Source organism: Pezoporus occidentalis, unplaced genomic scaffold (assembly GCF_034315485.1).
Source record: "Pezoporus occidentalis ecotype Australia unplaced genomic scaffold, CSIRO_AGI_Poc_V1 ctg33, whole genome shotgun sequence".
Taxonomy (NCBI): Eukaryota; Metazoa; Chordata; class Aves; order Psittaciformes; family Psittacidae; genus Pezoporus; species Pezoporus occidentalis.
Window position 1 is genome coordinate 5,203,654 of NW_026915268.1, and position 22,691 is coordinate 5,226,344.

The window sequence follows — 22,691 nt, forward strand, 5'->3', positions numbered from 1 at the left end:
CACACAGTGTAACAACAGTATCCATATTCATGTAAAGTGTGCGTGTTTTCTTTCAGATGATGTCCATCCTAATGAACACCATCATTTTTGAAGACTGCAGAAATCAATGGTCTGTGTCAAGACCGCTGCTTGGACTTATACTTCTCAATGAGAAAGTGAGTATTTAAGAAATGCCACCGGATTAACTCTTCATGTGCCCAAACAGTTGAAGTAATTATTGCATATAGAACAAAGCTGCCTGTTGCCCTGATTCAGATCCCCCATCTCTTTCCTTGGGATCTTGCTCCATTATGCTGACAATAGGAGTGAAGAGCAGGGTTCAGCTCATGTACTAAGTATTTCCCAGGTTAGTTCACAGAGCCTGAGTGGCTTCATTTTGATGAAGAATCCTCTCAGACCTCTACCCCAACTTTCACACCCAAGCTTAGATCATGCAAGTACGTCATTAACCTTTCTGTAATAAATGTTACATCTCCACTTATCCAGAATTAAGCAGGAATAGGAGCTGTGCAAGCTCATCGGGCTTTTAGGTAGAAATCTGAAACAAGAACACCGTGGAAATCACATCAGAAAAATTGCTTCCTAGAGAAAGAGTTAACCAATTTCTTTTTCTGAAAGGTTTCACAGGAGCAGCCAGCTTTGGGGGGTATTATCTGAGTGCTTACACTTAAGTACTCGCATTGATTGCAATTTGGAGTATATGCATCTGTGGCAGATTCTGTAAACCAGGAAATACTCTGCAATTTGCCCTTTCAATAAAATCTGAAGCTATGAATTTGGATATACCCATCATGTTTCCCTGGTGACTTAATAGAGACGATAGTGTCTGAAATGGAAACCATCTGAGTAAATGAATGCGAGTTGATCCAAATGTGTGCATTTTTTTATGGCAAGGCATTGTCTGTGAAGAACCTGACCTGTTGTATGCACCATACTTCAGAGCCAGCTCTAACTTTATTCTGAATTGCCTTATCTCTGGGGCAGTCACAAGCCTCAGTGTATTACTGCTTTGGAGAATGAATTGTCTATACAATAAGAGGGCGCTGGAAGAAAATAAGACACTAAGATTAGCAGCAACCGCATACATTAAAATTCAGACTGAAATCCCAGCTATGGAAGGAAACTAATAGAAGAAGAAAATATATCAAGAAGGGAAGCGCTGTCTCATCATTCACCTGTGCTGAAGGATCCAATTTTAGCCATATCCAACAGCACTGTCATTCATCTTCTTGGTGTGTTATTGTGATTTAAATCCAAGCTCTATAAGAGAGAGCAGTTCTTTTAAAATGATTGAGAGGGAATAAGGGCAAATTCAGTGTTTAGGAAAACTTTATGACATCACAATATTATACTTTACAGATGGAAGCAATATTTCCTACTTTGGAAGGAAAACTAATCATTTTCTATCTGCTCTGAGTCACTGCATCATTATAAAAGTGGGAAATAAGTAGTTTTGTGCATTCCCAATCTTGTTCAAGACGACACTTTTGTTTATATAATGCTTCTGATTTATAGCGTGTAAGTATTAGCCTGACTACATATTAATTATGTGGTTTTGATGCTTCAGTATAAGAAGAAATTAAATATTTCACTTGAAGATAAAACCATGGAGCTGTAAATCATAAGGAATAAATTTGTGACTGGCGGAATATTCTTTTTACTGAAATTAGACTAGTTCTAATGATTATGTGTTTCGCTTAGCAGACATGGATATGTACAAGTACCTTTACTTATGAACAAGTCTTACAATTCTTCTGGAAGGGTGGAGAACAGGAAATAGAATTTACAATATTTGTATTGCCCCTTTTATATCAAGGTTATTTATTTCATGTTCAGAAAAAGTAGGACACGTACGTACTTATATATGGCAGTAAAAGTCATCTTTTCTTGGCTCATTTCAGTGCACAGCTGGTTCATGTATTGGAAATGGGTTCCTTTATTTCAGGTAGGGTCTCTGTCTCTGCAGTTCCTGAGGTAGCAAACATACGTTTACCATGTTTTACTGCTTGTTCTCTTCCTCTTTTGTGTTAATGAGATCTTCTTTGCCTGTAATTCATCTCGAAGGGAAGGCATCGAGTTTACTTGGGGACACAGAAAGACTGGGATTTATACTCTTAGCTTGTGCTACTAGGGATAATTATGCCAAAATGGGAATCATACTCAAGAGTCCAATGTAAAACAATGCTAAACCTTTTGAGACAGCACCAGCTTAATATGAAATGGGATGGCTGCGCATGGCTCCTGACATTGTTTCTGCACTGAAGTGCAGCAGCAAGTTTAAATCCTAAGTGCCACAAGAGGTTGGCACAAAAACTCTCTGCATCCAGTAATGTAGCAACCATGTCTCCTCCTTGCTGTTGTCCTTCAACCAAAGAACACAACCATTCAAGTGTACAGGCAAAAGTGATGTTACTGCAGAGAAGCCCTAGAAACCCCAGGGCTCAGAACAGCTCCCCAGTGTTGAAACGGTGATATCGTGGGATGCTGTAGTCATTAATGGTAGGCAGAAATTGATGTTAATACTTTCATTTATTAGGTTGAATGAAGTTGTTCTTGGAATGCCTGTTCTCTAAAAACAACTTGCAGACACTGGGCAAGGTCTCGGGCTTATGGCCTTCTCTACACTGAACTCTGCATTTGTCACCTTGAGACAGGGCTTTTGGGAATGTGCTTATTGCAGGCAGATATTTCATCTTTTACACCAGCCCCCAGGTGATTTTCAGTTTTGAGTTCCTAAGTAGTTTGGGACCCAGCTATTTGATCAGCTGCTGCCTTCACTTCCAGTACTGTTGCAGTGGTCAGCAAAGATGCATAACACAGGATGTTTCTGGTTTGAAAGGAACTGGTTTGAGGGCAAGTCATTTGCCAAGCAGACATTAAAGCAAACACTTCCTATAATCCTGCTGAGTTGTCAGGGCTTAGTGTTATGGTTTTACTCCACTTTCTTTTGTTATCCCATACTGTTTTGTGTGTACAGGAGAGCTGTAATTTTGATGGAAAAGACGTGTGTTTGATTTGAGATTTGTTTAAGATTTAACCCTGTTAAAGGTTTTAGAAGAATCTGACAAACTAATCCCAGGCTGTTGTGCTTTCTGACACTCTGTGACACACTCAAGTTACGTTAACATCAAATGGATACTAAATTTTGCATACAAAAACCTGATTTTCAGCCTACTTTTAACAAGCTATCTTGTTACACACCTGAAATTTGGGGATTACCGGCAATATTCCTCTTGACTGCAATATCAGACTGCTCAGAAACTTTGCCAGGTACTTGGGCACAGCTTCATCAGAATGGTTCATTCTCCTCTGAATAATTGTCTGTATCAGTGCTTATACCATGGATGTGCTTACGCCCAAGGCCATAAGACTTTGACTGACACAGCCAATATAATAAAGACTAAACAGGATTATATGACTTGCTTGGCTGTAGTAGTGGGGTAGTGGATAACACTAGAGGTCCCCTCCTGCTCCGTATTTCTAGCCTAAACCAAAATTTTCCTGAGGTGATAAAAAGTTCTATTTTAACTGTCTATAGATCTGCCAGAATGTGATGGGAATAGTAATATAAAAAAGTCATATAGATTACTTAGCTGCTAAAGAAATGAAGGTGAGTCTGCCTTGTCACAGCACTGAAGCAATTAGAGCCCGCAGCAAAGTGTACAAATTTGCACCATTCTGAAAGACTTGAAAAGTGGTCAAGGATGTTTCTGCCACCTCTCTTAGGTGGCTTTCTGTGCTGGAACTGGTTAGGTGGCCAACACCAACTGGAAAATTGGCATGTCACCCAGTACCACTGAACTCCAGTCATGATTCACTGCTGGTGCAGTCCAGGAAGGCAGCATCTGAAACCCAGTGCAGATGGAGCTCTGTGTGCTGCCTGCCAGACTCCTCTCCTAGAGGGCAATATAGGAAGCACTTGCTCAAGAGTGCTCCAGGTGTAGGTGAGTAACTCTGGGTTTAAATTTCCAAATCTCATTTTTAATAGTCTCTGCTTTGCTATCGCAGTACTTCAGTGAGCTGAGAGCAACCTTGGTAACCAGCCAGCCTGACAGCAAACGGGAAGTCCTTGACCAGTGCTTCAGGAATCTAATGGAAGGAGTTGAGCAAAACCTTTTGGTAAAGAACAGAGACAGGTAAGTAAATTGGAAAAAATAAAAGACAAATGGAAAATTTAACTGGGAAAAAATATAGGAAGTATTCCAGGTAGCCATAAAGTGCAGTTGCTTTTGAAAGAGGCATAATACCCTATCAGAGAATTCATCCCTAGACTTCATAGTTAGAGCCTGAACGTTTGATAATTATGAATTTTCTTGGTCAAAAATGTATTTCCTAATGTAATCCAAAAGTCAGAGTTTGCCAGGCTGCAGCTGCTACTTTTTCACTTGGGAACAAGCTGCCTCATTTCAGCAGGTGAGCCTCAGAGCTTCCTTTTTCCAACCTTAAACCCCTCTGATAAAACACTTGCTTCAGCCTCTGTCGGTGCTGCTGCTCTGACATGGTTTTTTCTTGCTGCTGTTAGGGTCAGGCAACTGCCTGTGGAGTGGCAAGATGAGAAAGGATCCAGTGGGGCCACTTACTCATGTACATAAATGAGGCAAGGAATTCTGTAATACTTTTTCAACATGAATTACAAATCCACCCAATCTTGCCCTCATTTGAAAAACAGAATAGAAAACTTCATGAAGGCAGGGGCAAGGTTTTCTGCATTTAATGTTCACACTAACATTTTATTCCCAGCTAGCTGTGTTTTCTCTTCATGTGCATTATTCAACCAAAGCAAACCTTGAAAGTATAGAGACACAAAATCCAGGTTGTGGAGCTTCCTGGGAAGCGTGAAAGAACCTGGAAAGGGGCTTGGAGAGAAGTTATGGCTAAAACCATTTAGTGGTTTTATTTCTCTGACTTCTTCCATTTGTTGGTGTGCAAATTGTGTTGAACTTGTTTAATTCTCAAATAGTTTTGCATTAATTGTGGTCTCCACATTTTTATTTCATTTTCTTACTCAATTCTGGTACTAAGGGTGCAAGTTCCTTATGGCCTGAGTGTGGATGGTGCCAGAGACAGGGGAATTTGGAAGCAAAGCCAGAGAAACACAGATCATATCTATGGCACTAATGAATCAGACAGACTTTGTGTGTAACTTGTGTTCTGGATCAGCAGAAAACCTGGGGAAATGGCAGAGAGCCACCGGGAAGGAGGAGAATGCCTGTTAAAACAAAGGAAAACTGAGCTGCCCGTGGCAGGCTGTAGGATGTAGTCTGACCTTAGAGCTGTAAATGCCGAGGGGATTCATTTGACTTGACAGTGCTTCAGGATTTAAAAATTAAAAACTGAGTAAAACTCATTCTTGTAACTAGTTTCTTAGTTCCATAACTATTTATATTTCTTGAAGGCAAGGAGTCCTTAAGATAACACTGTTTTCTGAGAAAAACAGAAATGATGTGAATTTTCTCTGAGCTGCCCTATTCTGGGAACTGCAGGTGTGAAGGACAGGGAAGAGCTTCTGCCTAAGAGCTCATCTCAGTCTCCCCTCTGGCAGGTTAAAGCCATTCCCCTTGGCCTGTCCCTACAGGCCCTTGTCCAAAGGCCCTCTCCAGATTTCTTGTCAGGCCCTTTAGGCACTGGAGCTGCTCTAAGGTCTCCCCAGAGCCTTCTCCAGGCTGAACAGGCTGAATCCAGCTCCCTGTGCTCTCCCTGTTCATGGCATGGACAGAGGCTTCCATCTCTTGGGCTGCCAGCACATATTAGATTTGGCAAATGCTAGATTCAAATATCCATGGATTGAAAGGGGATTTTCACGTCGAAGCACTGTGGAGTCCTCTCACATAGGCAGTGGTGCGGAAGCTCTCGGAGAGCTTTTGTGGGAGCGCAGGCAGGGAGGAATGGGTGCAGGTGTTGGGGGATAGGCATGATTCAGTCGAACAAGCAGCTCGTCTGTCTCAGTAGCATCCGCCTGTCTAACTTGGGAAGACTCTTAAGCCATCACTTCCCCAGCAAGCAGCATGAGTTAATATGATGGCTTTTCTGTTTTCAGCTGTTGATTTGTAATCCTGCTCAGATCTATCCTGTGGAACAGGAGGCTTCTTTTAACTGTGATTGTTTAAAATTGAGCAGAAATCAATTTCCATTAGTAAGGAAATAAGCACAAACATAAAAAAATTATGAATAGAATAAAGAATAAACTCCTGATGGCATCCTGTATTTCCACAGCATGCCCCAGTTTACCACAGTGCCAGATGTACCCATCCACTGCAGTGCAGTGGAGGCAGGCAGGAAGGGTTATTACCCTGGTCCTGCACAGAGACCTTTGCTGAGATCCCATCAGTTTTCCTAGCACCTGTCCAAAGAGTCCTCTGCAGGAAGGAGCCCTAAGGAGCTTTTCTAGGGAAGCTAGCAAAGTCTGACGCAATTAAAGCAAATAGCACTGAGGCAACAAACAAAAGAACATTTGAAAAGCCCTAAATGCAGGGTGTGATACATGTCTGGCATTGCGAATCTTGTTTTGGTGTGGGTTTGGGTTGGTTTGGGTTCTTCAAATGCATACATGAGATGTGATGAATGGCAGTTAAACTCTTTGTTTGGGGTACGGATAGGCCAAGGGAGTAGATCAGATTTGGGCTGTCACACAAGCTGAGTCAGAGCTGACACTCAGTCCTGGATGTGATGGCCACCTGACAGACTTCACGTCCTGCACCTTGCCGCTTGCTTTCTGTGCCAGATGGGTGATGGTACCGCGTTTCACTGAGACACAGGTTGAACTCTGACACCACTCACGAGGGAGGAAGGTAGGTGGAGAAAGCCAGGCCTTGACGGCCATCTGGACGTATCCCAAAGAGACCATTGCTGGAGCTTTGAGAGAAGGGACATGTTCCAAGTCACGGGAGATGGAAAGGTTTCTTGTTGCATTGATTTCCCAGCTGACTTTTAAAATGTTCCACATCTTCACATGTGGTAGGCTGAGTTTCTGATACTGCCCATACGTGTTTACGTGCTCATTTGTATTTGATAGGACTGGTTTTGAGGGCACCCGGTGATTCTGTTCGTGAGTTTTCCTCTGTTTTCCTTCTCATTTCAAATTTCCATTATTGTTTTTCTTCTTAGGTTTTTGAAATAAATCTCTCACAGTATCCGGTCTCCTTTAATCAAACATTTGGCTTTTCCTCTTCCCAGGTTCACTCAGAATATGTCAATCTTTCGCAGAGACGTGGCTGAAGCTCTGCGCAATGAAGGGGCCTCGGATCCCGTTACTTTAGATATGATGAGTTAACAGTGACTGTGGGACCAGAGCACTGACTAACAAACCAGCCCTGAACGTTTGGGGACCCACTTACATTGTTAAGATAGATTTTTGACCCTTGTGAAAACTATTTTTTTAAGATATCTTCTGCCTTTTTGTATCTCTGGCCTAAATGTAAGGCTTTATAACAGTGAAAATGATGGAAAATCTGAGTTTGAAGGATGTTTTCAGCCTTTCTTATCAAAATTTATTATCCTGTTATTTTATCTTTATGGAACAGTGTAGAAACAGTACTTAACCAAAGAACAAAATAAATATGCATTCCTTCTAAACTTGTATCAGTTAGTGATTCTCAGCTCTACACATAATAGTAAATAATATCTCATCAGTTAAGAACTCCCCAGCTCACCCTGAGGTCGTATCTGTTTGAACATGAGATGAAAGCCAATGTGAATTTTATATGACAGCTTCCTGAAATAATAAAATCCACTATTTTTTTACAAAGTGTTATATATTTCTTTTCAGCACAGTTAATGACAATGTGGACAACAATGTAGAAGGCTAAAAATGAGCATTTAAAGCTTAATGTGTAGCAAGAAAACTGAGAATGTAAGCACAGAAGAAAATAAAGTTGTTAAAACACTGTTTAAAAAGAACAAAACCTATCCACCAGTACAAAAAAAGCAAGCAAATAGTTACAGAGGCTTACAGCCCATGTATAAGCAGCATGTGGCGCAATGAAGATGAATTTGTGCGTCTGAAACAGCAACTTCAGCAACTTTGTCTCCACCTCTCAGGGGACGGTAAGTGCAGCATCTACCAGAACAAGATTGCTCACACTGGAACTCACGATCCTGGGCTGTGGGAACCATCAGCGTGGTCCATGGTGGGCAGGAGGCACCACGTGAGCTGCAGAAACACCCAAGTGAATTGAAGCGAGATCTACCAAAAACCTGAACTATTTAAGCAGGAAGTTCAGGTAGTAGCAAAGCTGTTTGGTGCCATTACAGACGCTTGGGATTGGGTTTGATTTGGCTTGGGGTTTTATTACTATTTTTTCTTATGTAACTAACTGATTTAATGTGTTTTTCATGCTTACCCTTGTGCATTTAGTAATATTTCCCCACTGTTTAGATAAGAATGGGGATTTTTAATGGTGGTCAGCAGGGAGGAAAGGTTCATACCAGTATTTCTTACTGATGCCTTCCCATTTTTTTCTTTGCAACTGTTCTTTCCCTGCACATTTTGAAGTTGGAGGACCTAAATCTGAAAAGAAATAATACTGTTGGGCAGTTTCCTGTGTACTTTTAAGCTCAGCTGGAGAAAGTATTTACTCTGCAGCCAGAGGCTCTGATTGCCAACAGAAAATAGTCAATTGAGGTTACTCAAAAGCTGCAGATTTGGGGTGTCCCTACATGCAGCCTGGTGCTGTGTGCCGAGCTTTGGAAACTGCAGGCAGTGGGTGATCCTTATCAGCACATGGAGCACGTACGGATTAGTGTGGTCATTAACTTTCCATTTTGAGCCTTAAAGGAAACCGGGATCTGTGCTGCCAAATGGGATTTTAAAAGCTGCAGACCCCATCTCAGCAACGTGTGTGGAGGTCTCAGGGTGAGCTGGGACTTGGGGAAGGATTTCTCCATGCCCCTCGTCCATGGTGCCTCCATGATGCTGCATCCCTAATGGCAGTTCTGATGGAGAAGCCCTCACGTAGCCCCGCAGCTCTGCGTGTTGGTGTCGCAGGCTCAGATGAAAGCTGATGGGTTCTGTGACTCCACTTTCTTTGCCCATCAATGGAAATAAGTAGTGGGTGCACACCGTGAGTGTGTGCTCGCACACCAGCCCGTTTCCTGTTGAAATCTGAGCTGAAGTTTGGCATACTGTAAAGGAGGAACCTGTGTCCCCATAACTTGGCACTGAGACTTTAATACTTAATAACTTGCTTTCATAGTTAATAACTTGGTTTAATACATGGCTGCAGACTCCCCGGAGCACTCAAGTACGTTTCTGAAAATTCCCCTTTAACACATCCCTTGTTACAACTTACAAGTGAGATCCTAAAGAGCATCTTCTAAACTGGTCAAGCTCAAGACACGTGTTTGAACAGCATTTCAACCTTGGTTAACGATTGACAACAGGAACTTGCTTGGAGTAGCTGGTGGTACAAATACACTTGCTTTTAGGTTAGGAAATGGATAGTATAGCAAATAGTGTGGTTTATGGCTCCAGATTCTTTGTTGAGAGTCTTTACTGTCAGCTTTAGAAAAGGGCGCTGTCGAAGTGGGTACAGCCCAGAATTGCCTAGTGTTTACAGAGCACGTGTAATGCCTCGTGTGCATTTTATAAGGACAGAAGTGCCTTTAGAGGGGATGGAATTTTCTTTCTGCTTTCAAGAAAAAAAAGAAAAAGGTGGAAACAAGGGAATGGGAATGTCAGGAAGGAGACACCTCTCAGACCTGGAGTGCTGTCATCGCGGGAATCTGATGGGAGCCTTGAACAATACAGTCTATTGGAAGGTGTCCCTGCCCATGGCAGGGGTTGGAACTGGATGAGCTTCAAGGTCCCTTCAACCCAAACCAGTCTGGCATTGTGACGCTAAACCAGCTCTGATTCTCCCCAAAATGTGTTTTATATCATCACAGTGAAAAGCACCAGCTGCTGAATCCCAGGTAAGTGTCTGCCCACCTGCAGGAAAGAGCAAACCCCCCCCAGAGCAGCCTTCACCCCTGCACTGGAGCAGGCAAAGGCAGCCTGCTCAGTTTTATTACCCTGCCCTGCCTGCATAAGGAGGCTTTGAACCAAGTCAGCCCCGGTATATGCACACCTTACAGAACAATCCTTAGACTTGTTAATGTTTTATTGTAGCGCGAGTTCATGATGACAGCAAACCTTTCAAACTGCAGAGGGATAACACGCTTCCTTGCCGTATTAAAAAATAATGTTAGTGTAGATTTTATGTCCCGTAGTTTAGGCTGCTGTTAAAGGGCGCTTCTTTGACAATATTCTTCTTGAGGTTTACAGAAAGCATAATAAAATATGTAAGTTACATTTCTACAAACAAAAGCCATAACATAAGTTATTTATAAGTGTGAGATCCAAACAGTATCACGATAAATAAACCTTAATGGATACCTGTGGCATCCATCCTAATGTAATTTGCCCAACAAAAGTCATATTTAATAGAAAAACCTGGCAGCAGCTGCCTGTTGGTGTATAAAATAAGAATGCAAGAGAGAAGGAAGCTGTGTGGGAACACCGGCTGTTTTACCGGCTTTAGCCTCAGCCCTGTGCTACGTCCCAGCCTTCTCCTCCTACCTGAGGCTGGTGCTGCTGCTCGGGGAGACCAGATGTCTGCATCGTGCAGGGTTTGTCCCCGGTACCAGGACATTCCCTGTCGGCTTCACTGCAGCCTGAGTTTATCAGAGCTGGCAGAAAGAAATTGAGCCCCATCTGCCCGTCATCCTCAGCTCTCTTCCGTTTGAGCTGTGGTTCCTTCCCCTGTACCTTCCCCATCTCATCTCGTCTCGGGCATTCATGGACCAGTGCATAGATTTTGAACTAAAACGAAGTTCTGGCTTTTTTAATACGATGATTAAGGTTACCAGCCCCATAAAGATGTGCTTTGAAATGTGAATTGAAACCACGAAGCACGTTCATCCTCCCGGGCTGCAGCCACCTTTAACTGCGCTCTGTGAGAGGGTTTAACTGTTTCCCTGCACCGAGGTTTTACCACCAGTCAGCCTCCATTCACTTGAGCTCCTCCGCGCAGGGGAGGGACAAGGGGACTACACTTGTGCTGATGGGGAAGGGGCTGATGAGGGCAGCCCTCAGCCCCCCCAGCCTGCCTGCATGGATGGAGCTCTGCTCCTGCAGCCAGGACGGGTGCAGCCCTCCCGAGCTCACAGGGAAGGGCAGGGCAGGGCAGGGCGGCCCTTAGAGCGCTCCGCACCCGAGCTCTGCCTCGGCAAAGGCGGCCCTGCTGTAGCCCCTGCGGGCTGACGGGACCCAGCACCTGCTCTGCAAGCACCAAGAGCCGGGTGCGGGCCACGAGAGCACGGCCACAGGCACCCCGGGGGCCTTCCCATCCCCAGGGTGTGCAGCGAGGCCGCTGCGGGGCCCCGGGGGCTGTTGGCGCCCACGAGGAGGACTCTGCAGGACAAGGCACAAGGGTAAAGACCACATCACCCTCCTGTGTGCCCCTGCCCAGGCGTCCCCTCGGGTGGGTGCAGGCAGAGCTCAGGCAGCAGCTTGCTGCGCCCGAGCTGCTTTTGACTCTCCCCTCGTCCTTCCCCTTCCCATGCCCAGCTGCAGAGCACCCGTGTCCCTCTCCAGCCTGAACCCCAGTATCGCCCTGCCAGGCCTGCAGGGATGCTGCTTCCAGAGCCACGGATGAAGAACAACTTTTTTTTGTCGCCTGTGGTGCTGGCTTCCACACGAATTGTCTGTAATCAGTGATGTGCTAAACACCCAAAAGCGTGCCGGGTTTGTGCAGCAATATCCATCTAGAACAGGCTGTGGAGAGCAGGCCTTGCTCATTCTGAGATCTGCTGCCAAAGCCAGGAGCTAAAGCAGAAGCATCTCAGCGTCTGCTGCTACTTTCTCATGCGGCAAGGTACCGCTGTTCCTGTCACCCTATGGGAACAGACAAAACCTGAAGCAACAGGCGATGCCTTTAGGGGACGGCGGGTGCCTCCTGCTGCCCTGTGCTGGGCTCTGGCACCAGCCTCAGGCTCACATGGCTCCTCAGTTGCCCGGCATTAGAGACCAGCTCCCAGCATGTGAGCTCCTGCATGTTAAAGGGGGGTCTGAGGACCACAAAGGGGTCTGAGACGTGAGCACTGACATCGCCTTTAGCGTCCTGTTAAAGAAAAGGGATTTGTTTGTGGCAGTGCCACCACCAGTGAGGAAGCACAAAGATGCAGCTGGGGACAGGAGCTGGAGGTCAGACACTCATCAAACCCCTCTTCCTCTAAGCACTGGCTTCCAGCTGCAGGCCGTACCTCTGGTGAGGGTCGCTGTGACCATTGCAGGTCCCAGGCCCTGAAGGAAGGAGACTTTGGAGAAGTTGGAGCCTCTGGACCCCCGGCCCTGCAGGACAGTGTGCGAGGGGCACAGCCCAGGATGTGCGCAGCAGAGTGCTGGGGAAGAGGCAGTGTGAGAGGAGCTGAAGTGCAGAAGCGGCTGAACAGATGTACGGGGCTGGGTATTGCTCTGTGGAGCTCCTCGAGGCGGTACGAGGACCATAAAGCACATGCTCAGCATTTCAGGTGCGATCAAGCCCTTTATAACGACCTGGGCTCACTGAAGACCCTGAGCCTGTGTTCCCATTGCGTTGTTGCAGGTTGATTTGCTGCTACTGTCCCACAGGATGAGCTCTGCAGGTACTGCAGCCCTGGGGACTGTGGGGGCACCTTCTGGGTACCAGCATAAGGGGCCGGGTGCCCACAGCACTTGCACCTCTCTCCCTGCAGCTGTGTCAGCAGCTGCAGGCTCGGTGGCTGTTCCAAGTGAAGGGCTCCCAAGCTCGGGTATGGTTTCTCCTCTCCAGCCGGGCGCAGCATCGCAGCCCGTGTGCGAGCACCGCTCCGGACGGGGGGGGGGCTTTCGCAGCCCCTTGACCCCCTCCATCAGCTGCTGGAGCCCGACCAGCAGCACCGTGTGCACCCGAACGGGCCGCCCAGCCCCTGAGTTCCCTGCTTGGAGCATCCCTCACGCTGCGGCCCCTGCGCTCGGGCGGCTGCGCCAGGCAGCTCGGGAGGGACTGCGCAGTAATGCACCATCAATTAACGGCCCATTAGTATAAAAGGCTGGCTACCGCTTTGGAGAGGCTGGAGGAGCTCTGCAGTGTTTTCTCTTGGTCTCGTTCCCAGCCCGGTCCCTGTCCCTCTCACCTTCGAAGCAAAATGCCTCATTTGAAAAATAATTAATGATAAACATAAAAAAAACCAAGGCTGTAATGGATCAATTGGTCCACGCCAGATTTTGACAGTAAACGTTTAACAGAGGCTACTTTACAGCAGTGCAGCACAGAGGGAGGCTGTGTGTGCCAGTCAGGGTGTGCATCCTGCCTGGCCCGTGGGTCTGAGCCATTCCCGGGGGCCTCTGTGCGGTGCCGGGACTGGCTCGGGTGGCAGGGGACCCTCTCAGGGTGCAGCCAGATTCAAATCTCTGGGCTGCTCTGGGTCCCTGTTGTGCCAGCTGTCGCTGCCCCAGGGTAGCAGGAGGATGACGGGGCAGGAGCGATGCTCGAGACCGCTATGGGGAATGGCCCTTCTTGAGGCTCCAGCTGCTCAGTGCTGGGTCTGGTCCCAGCGGGGACCCCTTGTCCCTGCTCCCATGTAGTGTGCTCGTCCTTGGAGAATCTCCAGAGACTTTGGATGGGAAGGAGCTGAAGCCCTTCTGCATGCCGTTACCCACCAGCCTGTGCCACTTCCCGATCTCACCACTCCCAGGCACTAAATACTATCCTGGAGTTGCCAGCCACCTCTGGATGGAGATTTAGTTTTCCATGGTACTGGGACATGCCCTGGAAGGAACCATCCCATCACTCCGCTGCTTTCCAGGAGTGGCTATGGCCCCCAGATCTACAGCCTTGGCTCTTTCCCGTGGTGGCACAGCCAAAGGGCCCTGACGTGGCTGTGGCACATGTTGGTGCCAGCAGCACAGCTGGGGTCACCACCAGCAAACCCACGCCAGGTGCAGATACAGAGATGCCCGGTGCTGAGGAGGAAGTATGTTGCTTGGGTTGCCTCGTTCTTAAAAGGCAGAAGCGACTGGGGCTGGGCTCATCATGTACAGTTCATCCCGTTTTTGTGGTCTCATCCCACAGTAAGCACTTTAAGAGGTGAACGGTGGCATTAGCCACTGCTTGGCACAGGCAGGTCCTGTGAGGACACCCTCCCTCCTTGTAGGGCTCACTGTGCTTCGAGCCCAAAGACATCCCTGGCTCTGAGGAGTGCAAGTGCACACCAAAACCGAACGCAGTGATGGTGGCGGGTGGTGGCACATCCGCATCCATGTTCCCCCATGGCAGCCAGACCTGGGAGCTGCACCGGGATTCAAGAATGGCGGAGGCAGATGCTGCATCTCTGTGCCTGGTGATTCCCAGTGACAAACTGGGCAGGGGTCCCTCTGGCCAAAGCAGCAGCGCTTGCACCGTGCTCTGTTTTGCCGGCACCACGCTTGGCACCACATCGCAGTGAACACTTGTACAGCATGCTGCCTGAGTTTACAGGGAATGACAGTGTTCCACCTCTCACCCCACAGCTGCCCCAGAGCTCTCCTTTCCTGAACTCCCCAGGGCCTGGGTTAGTGGCACCCCTGCAGCAGGTTGCCTGTGGCTGGCACTGCATGCCATGCCAAGCAAAGGCCATGCTGTGCTGCATCATACTGCGCCATGCCCTGACCTGCTGTGCTGTGCCATACAAAGTCCATGCTGCGCCATGACTGGAGCCTGGCTTAACTGATGCACTCCTGTGACGGAGAGCTCCCCGACACAGGGCACTATGGGCAAGCTACAGGTGCCCTGGTCCTGCTGAGGGGGTCCCGCTGCATCCCCCTGCCCAGCAGGGCTGGCTCTGAGCAGGGTCTGGCTCCCCTACTACGAGGAGCAGCCTGGGCACGGGTGGTGCCCCTCATCCCGCCCGGCCCCGGGCGCTGGGCAGAGCCGGGGGACCGGAGGGGAGCGGGTACCGGGGCCGCGCCGTCGGGGCCGCGGCTCCGCTCGCTCCTCGCCGGGCGGACGGGATGCTCCGGGGGAGGCGGCGGGAGCGGAGCCCGGCTCGGAGCCTCGGAACGCTCCGGAGGCGGTCCCGGGGCCCGGAGCGGTACCGCGGGGCTGCGCCCCTGGCCGCGGAGGGGTGGGGAGCCGGGGCGGCTGTGGGGGAGCCGCGTTTAAGGACACCATAGGTCCCGGGTTATTAATTATAAAACGTAATTAAAGTAAAACTGCAGAACGTCAACATATTAAATTTAAAAGCTAATATTAAAATAGAGTTAATATTTAATAAGATAGCCGAGTGTTACAAAGCTGTGCGCTGATACTCTATATTTAACTGTGTAAAACCAGGAGAGTTTTCCCAAAGAAAAATGTATTGTTTAGCTGATTATCAAAGACTCTGTGATATATTATCCATTTCACAAAAATAATATAGATATCTTTTTAAATATAGTAATAAAAACATACTAGCGCCTTTTAAATATACTATTACTTATCACCCCTTTTCATATTGTACTATCACAGACACTTTGGAATTGGTTTAAAAGCACATCATTCATTATTCAAAGCTCATCTTTGCATATTATTCCAGCTCAAGTCTGCCAGGCTCCCTGTGAAATCGTTCACAAAATTGATAACAGCAGACACACATGCAATAAAAAGATAGCCTTGGGCAGCCCGCGTTCCCATTATGCAGATCAAGCTGCAATTTTCTCTAACAAAGCCTGCCCTGATTCAGGACTCGGTGTCACTTTATTTATTTATTTATTTGTCCTCCCCCGGTTCCCTCCTCTCTTGGTTTGGGTTTGGGTTTTTCCCCCCTTTATTTCCCCTCCTTTTCTCTCTTTCCCTCCGCCTCCCCGCCCTCTCCGCCGGCCCGGACCCCCGAGGGCCGGAGCCCCGCGGCCATTCCCGTTGCCTCTGGGCGGCCCCGCACCATCTTGCCGCGATCGTGTCAATTCGATTCGCTCCGCTCCGGGGAAGCGGTCGCGGATGGCGGCTCCGCGCGCACCCGCCGCACCGACCGGGGACAATCCGATTGAGGCTGCCCGGGGCCGCGGGTGGCAGCGGGCGGACCCCCGCGGGGAAGGGGCGTGCGGGGCTTGTGGCCGTGTCACCGGGCGCTGCCGGCCGGGGAGCCCCCCGACGGCGGCCGGCGGGAACGCGCCTCCGCCGCGCCGGGAAACTTCCGCCGGCAGCTCCGAGCCGACCGTCGGGGGCAGCGCCCGGTGCGGGGCGCGAACGGCTCAGCCCGGCCCTGGCTTCCCCCGGGGAGCGGCAGCCTCCCGGCGGGTCGGTCCGTGCCCCGCTGCCGCTGCCGCAACGATTGGGCGCGCTGCGGTAATTGAATCCTAAGCTTTAAAAACTAATCAAGTCCCTCCTGTCACCGCTCCGGCATCCCGGGATCGCCCTGCCAGGTGCTGATCAAATGCCATTACATTCTATTAACAGGGAAATTCTATTCCCTGTTTTCATTTCCCTCTGTAAGCGGGAAACTAAGTAAATGCGGCTGAGCGTTATTTAATTTTTAACGCCTTTAGTCCAATTTGGACGTTAGGGAGCGTCTGCAAACTCGCTCCGCAGCCGCGCCGGGCACTCCCGCTGCCCGGGCGCACAACGGAATCTCGCCCTGCGTGGCTCCGGGCACCGCCTCTGCCCTCCGCTCCGCGCTGCCGTCGGGGCGGCCGCCGGCCAGGGCCGCGGGACGTGCGGGGAGGGGACCGCGCAGGGCGCGCGGAGCCGCCGTCGGGGGAAGCGGGGCTCGGCCGCGGGTCCTGCGGGCGGGCGGGGGGCAGGGGACGGAGCGCGGCGAGAGCGCCCCGACGGCGGCCCCGCGCCCCGCCCCCGCCATTGTTCGTGCGCCCCCGGTGATGTCACCGCGGCGGCGGCGGGTCCCCGCGCCCGGGCGCGAGGCCGGCGCGGAGCGGCGGGAGCCAATGGGAGCGCAGAGGCCGGTCGCGGCCGGCCAATGGCGGCGGCGGGAGGAGGAGGAGAGGGGGTGCGCACGCGGCGGCGGGGCGCGCGGCGGCCCCGCGGAGATGACGGGGCGGCTGCCGGGGAGGCGCGCGCGCGGCAAAGTTTCGGCGGGTCCGGCCGGGCCGCGGAGCGCGGCGGCGCCTTTATAGCGCGCGCGGGCGGGCGGCGGCGGTGGCGGCGGAGCATGGAGCCGCCGGCGGGCGCGCAGGGCCAGCACGAGCCCATCAGCTTCGGCATCGACCAGATCCTCAACAGCCCCGAGCAGGACAGCGCGGCCCCGCCGCCCCCTCGGGGCCCCGACGGCGCGGCCTTCCTGGGCGGCCCCGGCGGCCGCGGCGGCGCGCCCTACCCGGCGCTGCCGGCCCCGTTCCCGGCCATCGCCGCGCCCTTCGAGGACTCTGGATCTTACAGTGTGAACCTCAGCCTGGCCCCGGCCGGCGTGATCCGGGTGCCGGCGCACAGGCCCATCCCCGGGGCCGTGCCACCGCCCATCTCCAGCGCCATCCCGGCCATGCCCGCCGTGCCCAGCCTGGGCAGCCTCAACTTCCCCTGGATGGAGAGCAGCAGGCGCTTCGTCAAGGACCGCTTCACAGGTAAGGCTCCGGGGCGGAGCGGGACGGTCCCCGTCCCCCGGCAACGAACGGAGAGGCAAACAAACGGTACAAAACGAAATAGCCCCGGCAGTAGCAGTGCGATGGCAGCCGAGGCTGCCCGCTGGACGGTTACCCTGGCCGCGCCCGCCGCCGTCCCAAAATTCGTTCTCTTCCCGGCGTGGGGAGCGCGGCATCCCCGGGGCTGGCGGCGATGGGGGCTGCCGGGCCCCGCTCGTCCCCGTTTTCCCTCGGCAGAACCGGGAAGCGGCACCTCAGGGGCAGACGCGGTCCCTGAGGGGCCGTCGGGGCGGCCGTCGGGCAGAGCAGCGGCCCCAGGGGGGGAGGCTGGCACCGTGCGGGAGCGGGACTGACCCCTGTGCTTCCCACCCGGGCAGCGGCGGCGGCGCTGACGCCCTTCACGGTGACCCGACGGATCGGGCACCCCTACCAGAACCGGACTCCGCCGAAGCGCAAGAAGCCGCGGACGTCCTTCTCCCGGGTGCAGATCTGCGAGCTGGAGAAGCGCTTCCACCGGCAGAAGTACCTGGCCTCGGCCGAACGCGCTGCCCTCGCCAAGTCGCTCAAGATGACAGACGCGCAGGTGAAGACCTGGTTCCAGAACCGGCGCACCAAGTGGCGGTGAGTCCTGCGCCCCCGGGGCCGCCCCGTCCCGCCGCCGCCCCCCCCCCCCCTCCCCGGCAAGCCCCGGCTCCGGCAGGGATGGCCCCTTGCCGGCTGCCGGCAGCGGAACGGCTGGGTGGATCGATGTTGTCAGACTCGCGCTGTAATTACCGTTATCATTATAATTATGATTTCAATTCTTTATTTTTTAATGGTCCCCCATTCGGAAAAGGAGGGATTATCCGAAAAACGGGGGATTATTCATCAAAACAAGGGATTAGTCGAAAAAAATGGGGACTTATTTGTAAAAAAGGTGTCATTATTCGAAAAAAAACGGGGAAATATTCATAAAAACCGAGGGATTATTCAAAAAACGGGGAATGATTTGTAAAAACGAGAGATCATTTAAAAACCGAGGAATTATTTGTAAAAACGAGAGGTTATTTAAAAAACGGGGAATTATTCGTAAAAAACGAGGGATTAATCGAAAACGGGGAATTATTCATAAAAACGGAGGGATTAATCGAAAAAACGGGAATTATTCATAAAAACTAGGAATTATTGGAAAAAAAACTGGGAATTATCCAGAGGAAAACCAAACGAAAACAAATCAACCCGGGGGAATATCGGGGGAGAACGGGGAATATTCGGGATCAGGGAATTCCCGGTCAGCGGGGGGTTCCCCGGCGTTGCCGCCGCCCGGAAGCCCCCGTCAAAGGCCGAGTGCTGCCGCTGCCCGGCGGTGCCCGCCCGGGACGAGGAGGCGGCCGCCGGGGATGCTCCGGCCGCGGTCAGGGCTGGCCGGGTCGCGGGCTGAGCGTGTCCCTCGGCAGGCGGCAGACGGCGGAGGAGCGGGAGGCCGAGCGGCAGCAGGCGAGCCGGCTGATGCTGCAGCTGCAGCACGACGCCTTCCAGAAGTCGCTGAACGAGTCGATCCAGCCGGACCCGCTGTGCCTGCACAACTCGTCGCTGTTCGCGCTGCAGAACCTGCAGCCCTGGGAGGAGGAGAGCGCCAAGATCCCCCCGGTCACCTCCCTCGTCTGAGCCCGGCAGCCCGGGCGCGCAGCGGACTCGCCCGCAGAGCTCGGCCGGCGGCTCCCCCCCGCCGCGGGGCCGCGGCTCGACCCAGACGGGGAGGGCGCCGAGGCAGCGAGCGGCACCCGCGGGGCCGGGGCTGGGACAGGGACAGGGGCTGGGACCGGAGTCGGGGCCGGGGCCGCCGCTGCGCTTCCCCGAGGCCGGCCCGGAGTGGAGCGGAGCCGCCGGGTGCTGCCGTCGCGGGGCCCCACGCTCTGCTTGTATATTCGTGTCGATGTTCCACTAGGAAGGGAAATATGTCACTTTTTGTAAGAAGTGTTAATAATTTAATTTATTTATGCATCGAGATTTTGGGCACTATTAATATGGAATTATATAAAACCTCGATTATTTATATCGAAATCTGAACATAGGTATTTTGTGTTGGCTTTGGAACAAAAGGCTATTTTTTTTTTTCCCTGTTCTGAGATTAGTCTAAAGAAACAAAAATACCTACCTATCACTTAGCGGAGGGGACTGAGTGGAGCCGGTGATGACTCGTTAGCTTAGGAAACCCTATTAAGCTGAAAAGCGGTAGCTTCCATCTGTCCCAGGTGAAGTTAATGTCAGCTGTAATTTATTCACCGTAGTAATAAGGGCTCCTTTCAGGCAGCACACACTCCGGTTTTGTCCTCACCTTTTCAGCCGATGAGCTTTAGTGCACCGAAAGAGCACCCGCACCCTCTCCTTTCGCCGCCGACTCTAGAGAAAGCGCCTTATGTTTCATAATAAAGAAGATTTGGGGTTGACACAGACCATGTATAATACTTTGTACTTGCCGAGACGTGTAAATAAACGTTTTCTTTAAAAACGCCTCTCCACTCCCTGCGGCCGCCGCGCCGGGAACAGCCGGGACCCCTCCGCGGAGGTGCAGGTGAGGAGCCGCGACGGGAGTGGGGACCGGGGCGCCGGGCGGGCTCGGGGCAGGGCTCCGCCGCTGCTGTCCGCGGTGCTCCCGGTCGCTCTGCCGGGGCCGCGGGGAACAAGCCCGGGTTTGGGACAGCATCGGCCACGCCGCGTTGGAGCGGCCGGGAGGGACGGGAACGGACCGGGGCGCAGGAGCCGGCGGCGTGGCCGGTGCGAGGCCCCGCCGGTCCCCGGTATTTTTTCCCCTCCGGGGCCGCGGTACCGAATCCCCACCCGGCCGGCGCCCATCGCGTTTCGTTTTCGCCGCCTTTGCTGCGCGGACCCGCGTTGGCAGAGGATGGGCAGTGACCGCGTCTTGCCGGTGTGCCAGCTCCCCGGATCCCGTTTAACGGCCCCCGGAGCGGGGGGGGGCTGGTTGTTGTGGCTTTGCTTTCGTTTGGTTTTTTTTGTTTGTTTTGGGGTTGGTTTTTTTTGTTGTTTTTTTTTTCCTGGCTTGTTGTTTTTTTTCTTCCTGGCTTGTTGTTTTTTTTCGAGGGGCCGGGGTTGGGAGGGTAGTGTTACTGTGGTGGGTTTTTTTTTAAGCACAACCTCCCGTAGTTCTGCGGCTCCGGGTGGCAAGGGGGGAAGCTGCAAAAACGACGTTTTCCTAAAGCAGCGCTGTTCCAGGCACGGACCGGCCCCGGGGCTGCCTCTGCAGCGCAGTCCCGGTCACCAGGAGCCGGCAGAACCTGCCCGCCGTTCCCGGGCATGGCTGTTCCGCTGCCCGGCCGCGGTGCGGCTGTTCTGGGACGGCCAAGCAGGTTAAAACCGTGTTTCCCTTGCTAGTCCCTTTCTCAGCAGTACCGAGGCACAGGCTTGGGTTGTAGCCGGAATTTCGTTTGTAAGGGGGAAAGATGCAGAAGCCCGAAAGCGGGAACGAATCCTGCCCCACCGTGGGTGACGATGCTGGGACCCAGCACCGGCCGGGCATGTGCAGCCAGCGCCAGAAAACAGCGATCGAGGGGAGGTGTCTGGTAGGGAAGGAGGGGGGAAAACCCAACGCGGGGATGTATCAGTGGCGACAGGCCCCCGCAGTGCATGTCCCCACCGCATACCCCCAGCCCTTCCCGTGTCCTTTTCCCATGCATGGGATAGCGGGTGGCCGGGCCGTGGGTCCTGCTGGGGGGTCTGTGCTGGGTTTGTCCCCCACATGCTTGCACTACACGCAGGACAGAGGGGAGAAAACCCGGATAGTGTTTGCAGAACAACCGGGAGAAACCCGCGTGCTGGCTGCGGTAGAGTCAAGCTCTGAATAATTCAGGGGGTCGGAATAAACGGTACCCATATTCACACGTGTATTTGATGTTACATCTGTACCCCTAACATCTATAAACCGAATTGTTTTCAAGCCAGCCTTGCTCTGTAACTCTTGGTGCGTACCACGACCATAAACTTCTGTATCCCTGATTTCTCTGCAGTTTTTTTTTCCAAATCCCTGTAAGCCAGAAGCTGCGTATTTGCAGAGAGCATAATGATGCTGCATATTGCAGTAATCAGCTTTGTGGCAGGCGAGGACCTAGCGCAAAGCCACGGAGCGTTTCCAGCCCTGTTATTCATAGCAGCAGTGATGCCCGGCAGGTCTGAGCTGGAGCCCAGGCAGGCCGGGGGTCCCTCACCGCTGCTGTCCGTCAGTGGGACTGAGCCTCGGGGCACCCCAAACTCGCCAAAGGCCTTCGGAAACCCTTCCTCCATCTGAACAGCCACCGGCTGGGGGGGGGTACGCAGTGGGAGCTGCGCGCTTGGGCTTGCGGGGGTTGTGGCTGGTGTCTTTGTTTTGGAGGAGCTGGTCTCGAGGCTTTGAGATGTGCTGAGTGCGAGGGAGACGGGCTGCCTCGTGCATCCACGTCATGTAAGGCAGGAGTGCATGGGTGGTCGGGGGTACTGATGCGAGCGGTCGTGCTGAAGGGGACAGACGTGGGGGTTATCTCCAATTACTCTCTTCAGTAAACCCAGTGTTTGTCGGAGCCTCAGGGAAGCACCAGTGGGAACAAATAGACAATGTTTCCCTCTCTGTGGGTGAGAGCAGTGCTCCCTGCCAGCCTGACCTGGGTGCAGCAGGGCTGTCTGATGGTCCCTGCTGTGTAACTCTGACGGTCCACTAACAGACAAAGCCACCGCAGGGGCTTGCATGGACCCTACCAGCTTGAGCCTCTCCATTCCAAGGAACATAATCCTAGGGGATGTGGCTGCCCCACAGAGGAGAGGGCACCTTTTAGGGGTGGTCTGGCTGTTGTCCTGATCCTGTTGGCTGTCCTGTCCAAGTACTGCACTTGGGCTGTGTGGTGGATGACCTGAGTTGAGCCGTTGTGTATGGGCAGCAGTTTGACTTCCCAGTTTCTGAAACAGGCTTCTTGCAGGGCAGGCTCTGGATCAGGGTTTATCCTACCTCCCACTCATCACAAAACGCTCCTTTACCTCCATGGGAGGCTTCTTAAAATACTCAATTTAGCAGAGGATAAAGACCAGTGGTGTGCAGCAGCGTGAGGGCAGCAGCAGCTCCTGTAACTGTACTGCAGCAAGGCACATTTGAAGGAGTCATTTGAGCACAGTCAGTGTGATC

The 22,691-nt window shown here is 52.1% G+C and overlaps 2 protein-coding genes and 1 long non-coding RNA gene across 4 annotated transcripts in view; all 3 read left to right on the forward strand.

The window, feature by feature from the left end:
* Positions 1-7,744, forward strand: part of RANBP17 (RAN binding protein 17) — a 156,301-nt gene extending 148,557 nt beyond the window's left edge. For both annotated transcript variants that reach the window (XM_062629242.1, XM_062629243.1), the window contains exons 26-28: positions 57-155; positions 4,009-4,136; positions 7,174-7,744. In XM_062629242.1, the coding sequence (XP_062485226.1) occupies positions 57-155; positions 4,009-4,136; positions 7,174-7,270 (324 nt within the window). In that variant the 3' untranslated portion in view covers positions 7,271-7,744. The remainder of the gene's footprint in view (positions 1-56; positions 156-4,008; positions 4,137-7,173) is intronic.
* A 4,747-nt stretch (positions 7,745-12,491) lies between these two features.
* On the forward strand, positions 12,492-14,843 carry LOC134169075 (uncharacterized). Its single transcript, XR_009966751.1, has 2 exons — positions 12,492-12,621; positions 14,507-14,843. It is a non-coding gene; the product is annotated as an uncharacterized LOC134169075 (long non-coding RNA).
* A 2,275-nt stretch (positions 14,844-17,118) lies between these two features.
* On the forward strand, positions 17,119-19,269 carry TLX3 (T cell leukemia homeobox 3). Its single transcript, XM_062629318.1, has 3 exons — positions 17,119-17,527; positions 17,923-18,166; positions 18,982-19,269. Exons 1-3 carry the CDS (start codon positions 17,119-17,121, stop codon positions 19,190-19,192), a joined length of 864 nt encoding a protein of 287 aa, XP_062485302.1. The 3' UTR covers positions 19,193-19,269.
* The last annotated feature ends 3,422 nt before the right edge of the window (positions 19,270-22,691 follow it).